The 6,000-nt window shown below is 47.0% G+C and overlaps 1 protein-coding gene and 1 long non-coding RNA gene across 3 annotated transcripts in view; one reads left to right on the top strand and one right to left on the bottom strand.

Annotated features, from left to right (window-relative positions):
- Positions 1-812: 812 nt before the first annotated feature.
- LOC132327901 (uncharacterized) lies at positions 813-2,757 on the bottom strand. 2 transcript variants are annotated; one of them, XR_009486650.1, is made up of 2 exons: positions 2,635-2,757; positions 813-1,890 (listed from the first exon to the last, which is right to left on the bottom strand). It is a non-coding gene; the product is annotated as an uncharacterized LOC132327901 (long non-coding RNA). The 2 variants fall into 2 exon arrangements; XR_009486649.1 differs by having other exon boundaries at positions 2,623-2,753.
- Positions 2,740-6,000, top strand: part of CHCHD3 (coiled-coil-helix-coiled-coil-helix domain containing 3) — a 149,484-nt gene continuing 146,223 nt past the window's right edge. Inside the window, exons 1-2 of the mRNA XM_059847576.1 lie at positions 2,740-2,900; positions 4,380-4,449. Of these exons, the coding sequence (XP_059703559.1) occupies positions 2,820-2,900; positions 4,380-4,449 (151 nt within the window). The 5' untranslated portion in view covers positions 2,740-2,819. The remainder of the gene's footprint in view (positions 2,901-4,379; positions 4,450-6,000) is intronic.

Raw genomic sequence — 6,000 nt, 5'->3', positions numbered from 1 at the left:
GGGGAGCCATAAATTCTGGGGTACCTCAGCCCTGCTCTTTCCACAGCCACTGAACTTCCCAGACACAGCAAAATCACCCAAAGCCATTCTGAGATTTAATTCTGCCCATTTGTCCCTTTTTTATCCAACCCCCCCTGCTGAAATCTCTGCATATGTTCTGTAATTTCCAGCCATAGAAAACAATCATAAAAAGCCCCTGGTAGGAAAGAGCTGTTGTTAAAACCTTAATTCCTAAATATAAATCTTCCTGTTCAGTGAGGCAAGGGCTGTGTCTGGACCCTGCCAAATAAATTGGGAAGAGCTGCTTCTGATTTGGAGCTGAGCATTTCCACAAGTGCCATCACTCACTGAATAAACACAATTTGACCCTTTAAAAACATTCCCAGAGGAGAAAAATAAAGAAAACTCATTGCTCTCAGTTTGTTGGTGCTCAGAATGAAGACAGAGAGATCCACATTTATTCCCTGAAAAAAAAAAACAAAACCAGTTTCAGAGATGGAGAATTCTTAACAGTGCCCCTTCACAGAAAGTGGTTTAACATCTATAAAAACAGCCCATAAACATCACATCACACCCCTCAGAACTGTCCTTGAAATATTCCCCAGCAATTTTTATTTGGTAGCAAAGTGGCCATCAGCAAGATCTTAAGCCCCAAGGAAGGCAGGCAGTGCTGCAGTGGTGGCTGACAGACACTTTATATCCAAATAAAAACGGGCTGGAAATGGATCAAGGAGGCAGGAGCAGCTCTGCTGATGCGGGTGTGGGTGTGGGGACAGAGGAATGAGATGTGGCTTGTGAAAAACACCAATCACTTGTTTTTAAAATTGTAAAGGTTTAATAGTAATAAAATAGTTATAAAAATAGTAATACAATTAGAGTAATAATAATTTAGGCAATTTGAATTGAGACAATATGAGACAATAGAAACAAAGAGTTACAGATGTCCAGGTACCTTTTCTGGGCAGCACAAACCCCAAAAGGCCCCACATTAACAGAGCATTAACCCTTAAAAACAATAACCTGTTGCATATTCATACACCTCATCCATGATGCATAAATTCCACTCAAACACAGGATTCTGTCTGGGCAGTGTCAGCTCCTCCCTCTCAATCCTGAGGCATGAAATGAAGGACTTGCAAGAAGCAAAGAGAAAGTTTCCCAAATATCACGGTGGTGGGTGTTTGATAGCATTTCACCCAGCAGAAGATTTGGGACTCCAGGAGCTAAAAGAAGCTCTCAGAATGGCCAGATCCAGATGCAGTTTATCTTGCAGGCTAAAAAGGACAATTCATTAATAACATTATTAAGCTGTTGGAAAGGAAATTCCATGCCCAGAGGGGCTGTGCTAATGGGAATTTCACATGGAAACGGGGCTGAGGCTCCAGCCCAGGCCCAGGGCTCTCAGCCCTCAGCACAGCAGGGAACCCTGTGTGAAAAACTCCTATCACTTGGTTTTAGAATTTTAAAAGTTTAATAGTAATAAAATGGTTATAAAAATAGTAATGTAATTAGTGGAATTATAATTTGGAGAATTAGGATTAGGACAATACGAGACAGTAGAAAGAAAGAGTTAGGGACAGTCTGGGTACCTTTTCTGGGTAAAATAAGCCCAAAAAGGCCCCACGTTAACAGAGCATTAACCCTTAAAAGCAATAACCTGTTGCATATTCATACAGCTCATCCATGATGCATAAATTCCATTCACACACAGGATTCTGTCTGGGCAGTGCCAGCTTCTCCCTCTGAATCCTGACAGTGCCTCCAGGGCTGAGTGAGGCAGGAAGAAGTTAATTTCTCCTGATAATGGGGCAGTAAATTCTCTTTCTCTGAAAGATTCAGGTGTCCTGTGGCTGCTGTCTCAGTGAGAGTCCTTTCTTTAAGAAAAGTATCCTACAAAACATAATTTCTATTTTAACATTTTGTTATAACCTAAAACTATATTTAACACTACTTAAGAGAATTAATACAGCATCACTTTCTAACACTTCACATATCATATTCATTTGAATATTTGCAAAAAGCCAATCATAAAATCCGCATTTTTCACACGTGGAATGGTTTAGGAAAAGCCTTCCCAGAGCATCCAGACCAACCATTCCCAGCACCACCAAGGCCACCACTGACCCTGTCCCCAGTGCCACATCAAATGGCTTTAAATGCCTCCAGGGATGGGGACTCCAGCCCTGCCCTGGGCAGCTGTTCCAATGCTTTACAGCCCTTTCCATGGAGGAATTGTCCCAAAATCCCCCCAGCCCCTCCCTGGCCCAGCCTGAGGCCGTTCCCTCTGCTCCTGTCCCTGTTCCCTGGAGCACAGCCCGACCCCCCCGGCTGTCCCCTCCTGGCAGGGACTTGTGCAGAGCCACAAGGTCCCCCTGAGCCTCCTTTGCTCCAGGCTCAGCCCCTGCCCAGCTCCCTCAGCCGCTCCCCAGAGGATTTTCAGCACCCCGGAGGTGCTGGCTGGCGCTCGGGTACCGCACAGATCCAGGGGCGGCCATGACTACACTAACCAGCGCGCACCGCGCGGATGGGCACGCCCATCCCGGCTTCCTCCCTCCGCGGAGCATCACGGGACTTGTAGTCCTCGTGCCCCTCGTGAAGTTCGCCCCGAAAAAGTTCCCGCACCTTTCCGGGTACCTGCGTCTCCCCGGCAGGGGCGGGCCGCGCCGTTTCCATGGCGACGCGCCGGCTCAGCCAATAGAGAGCGGCGATCTACGGGCGGGGCATCTCGGCGGACCAATGGGGAGCGGCGTTGCTGCGGGGCGCGCTGGCAGCGTGCTCGCCGAGTCTCCTTGGGGCCGTCCGTGCGTCCGCGGGCCGAGATGGGCGGCGGCGGCAGCACCCGGCGCGTCACCTTCGAGGCGGACGAGAATGAGAATATCACCGTGGTCAAGGGCGTGCGGGTGAGCGCGGGGCCGGCCCGGGGCTCGCCGCAGCGCTGCGGGTTCGGCCTGGCCGTGGCTCCCCTTCCCACTGTCCCTCCCCGTGCGGCTGTGGCTGCCCCCGCTCGCGTCCCGCTCCCCTCCCTGTCCCGCAGGGATTTCCCCTCTCGGGGGGGATAAGGAGCGTGTGGGCCGTTCTGGGGGCACTGCAGGAGCTGCGTTTGTCTTTGCCTGACCTCCACTCGGAGCTCCTCCCTTCGCCGTGTCCCGCTGCCCTGCACGCCGAGGATCCATTTCCTGTGCGCCCGTCTGTGCTTGTCACCGCTCCCAGCCTGGCTGGCCTTGGAAGGACATTAAAGATCACCCAGTGCCACCCCTGCCATGGGCAGGGACACCTGCCACTGTCCCAGGCTGCTCCAAACCCTGTCCAGCCTGGCCTTGGGCACTGCCAGGGATCCAGGGGCAGCCAGGGATCCAGGGGCAGGTGGCAGGGATGCCAGCCCTGCTGTCTCTAACACCCCTGGGATGTCCAAGGAAGGATTGGAACAGTCCAGAACTTGTGACACAAAGAACTTCAGGAATTCCTGCAGCTTAGGCATTGTTTCCATGTCAGGCACTGGGTAGCTTCTACCAGGAGTGATAATAATTAATCATCTGTTGCTGCTTTTAGGGGGGAGAGGTGCAGGAGGAGTCCTGAGAGTTGGTTCTGTTTCAGCTCATTTAATGCTCTTGAGTAAATAGGTGGCAGTGATATCAATGTAACATAATTTATATATTCCATACAGAGTGGAGTTCATGTGCTCTGAAATGTGGCACAGCCTGCCCAGAGCAGCTAGGGCTGCCCCTGGATCCTTGGCAGTGTCCAAGGACAGGGCTTGGAGCAACCTGGGACAGTGAATTATGTCCCTGCCATGGCAGGGGGTGGAATTAAAACTCTTTATGTCTCTTCCAACCGAAATAATTCTGTGTTTTGATGACAGAAGTTGAAATCCAGAAGTCCTTATGCTAATAATTCCCTTTTGTTAATTTTATCCATGGGCTTCCATGGATGTGGAGCTGGAGGCTGCTCTTACCCTGATGGATTCTGCACAATTTGAATATTTTTCTGTGCTTGTGTCAATATCAGAATGAACTTTGTCTTCCACTGTGACCACCTGTGTTGCACAAGTCCTTGGAGGGCTTTCCCAGGATGAAATTCTCCCTGGGTTGAGTGCTCTCTACCTCAGAAAGGCAAAAATACTGATTAATCACCAGCCACACACCCAAAAGTGTTTGATTTCCCTGTATCCTCTGTCAGAGCCAAAATCATTTTATTCTGCTTTTTTTGGTGAGGTGATTGCTCTGAACAATGAAGGGCACTGCTTTACCTTGGGGGTTGAATTTGAGCAGCTGCCCTGTGCTGCAGAGAAGCTCCAGGCTCTGTTTTTCTCAAGTTTTATTCCATTTGGAGGGGAGATGGGGCTCAGAAGGAGCTGAAGTTGCCTTGGTTGTGTTTTGCAGCTGTCCGACAGCGTCATCGATCGCATGAAGGAGCCCTCCTCAGGCACTGGCAGACAGCACCGAGGGGCAGGTGAGCTTTGCTCCTCCTTTTCAGCTTTTCATGGCAAAAAACAAATCAGATGTGCCCTGCAGAGCATCACAATGAGCTCACTGCCCGTTCACAGGGATGGGTTTTTTGGATGTTAATTTTTCGGCTCATCTTTAGCTTGTAGACTGTTGGTGGAGTTAATTCCTCTTGGTTTTTTTTCTGGCTGACATTCAAGTGTAGCACACAAATTAGAGTTGGTTTTCCACACTGTTATCCATTGTTAGAGGTTTAAAAACTCCAAAACACCAAAAACTATCCACAAATATCTCCATATTTTTGGATATTTGCAGAACATGCAAATATCCACAAATATGCCTTGAAGGGAAAGGGAATTTTCCTTTCTCTTCTGAAGGGAAAATTCTTGGTACTTTAATCAAAACTGACTTAGTTTGGGAAGTGTTGGAATCCTGGATGCTGAGAATTTTCAACTTTCTGTGCTTAAAGGCACAGATCCACAAGAAAATACTGCATTTGACCTAAGGCCATTAAACAAACTTCCAAAATTAATTAACAGTACTAAAATTACAAGTGTACAGTTAGTTAAATGTGTGTAATATCACAAAGTAAAAAACTTTAAAATATGAAACAAGATAGAAGTTTTACAGTAAAAATAAATTATTCTCCTTTACCTTCTTTATAAGTTTAAGTAATGTTTTGTAATGAAATAAAATGTCCACATTACAAACTTCAAAAACTCAGCTATTAAGTTAAAAAAGAAAATAATCTAAGTGTCCATTCTTAATTAGTTTGGTCTTAAAAGACTTTATAACAAAAAATAATTAACCATTTTGTACTTTACTAATAAAAAACTACCAAACTCATAGTTATAAAACTATTTCACTAATACAAATAATAAACACCTAAATCCCATCATAAACTCCCATCTCAAGTACCTTCAATCCAAACCTCAAAAAACCAATGGGGAAGTTTCTGCTTTAAGACACTTGAACAAAAATTAAAAGGAGAATGTGCTTTTCCTGCCCTGGGATGGTGGGAATAAGTGATGGACAGCTCACAGAGATCAGTGGTTTTTTAACTCCTTACATTTCCTTCCTGAGGGCTGTGGAACTGCAGCAAAGCTCGTGGCAGGAGTGTTCTGCTCTGATTTACAATCCTCCAGCACAGTGAGCAGGACACAGCTGCTGCAGGAGTCAGGAGCAGTGGCAGAGAGTGGAACAGGTGATTTGTGCTCTCCTGGAACCTGGGAAGTTCAAGAAAGGCTCTTGTCAGAGCTCCAGAAATGTTCCTGAGAGCAGAATTCCCCAAGGATCTTCTGCCATACAGGAAATCCCAGCAAACTCAGCCCTGGTTAAACACCACCCCTGTGGCAGCCTTGCAGCAAGACCTGAGCAAACAGAATTCAGCACCTTCCTTCCTTTTTCTGGAGCATAAATTTGGTTTCCTGTTAATTGGAGGGGTCTGTCCCAGAATCCCAGAGTGGTTTGGGTTGGATCTTAAAAAATCTCTTCACTCCAGCCCCCTGCAATGGGCAGGGAACCATGGACAGGGAATCTTCTTTCTTATTTTTTTTTT

Source organism: Haemorhous mexicanus, chromosome 5 (assembly GCF_027477595.1).
Source record: "Haemorhous mexicanus isolate bHaeMex1 chromosome 5, bHaeMex1.pri, whole genome shotgun sequence".
Lineage (NCBI taxonomy): Eukaryota > Metazoa > Chordata > Aves > Passeriformes > Fringillidae > Haemorhous > Haemorhous mexicanus.
Note: the sequence above shows the minus strand (reverse complement) of the source record. Positions and strands in the feature narration are given on the sequence as shown.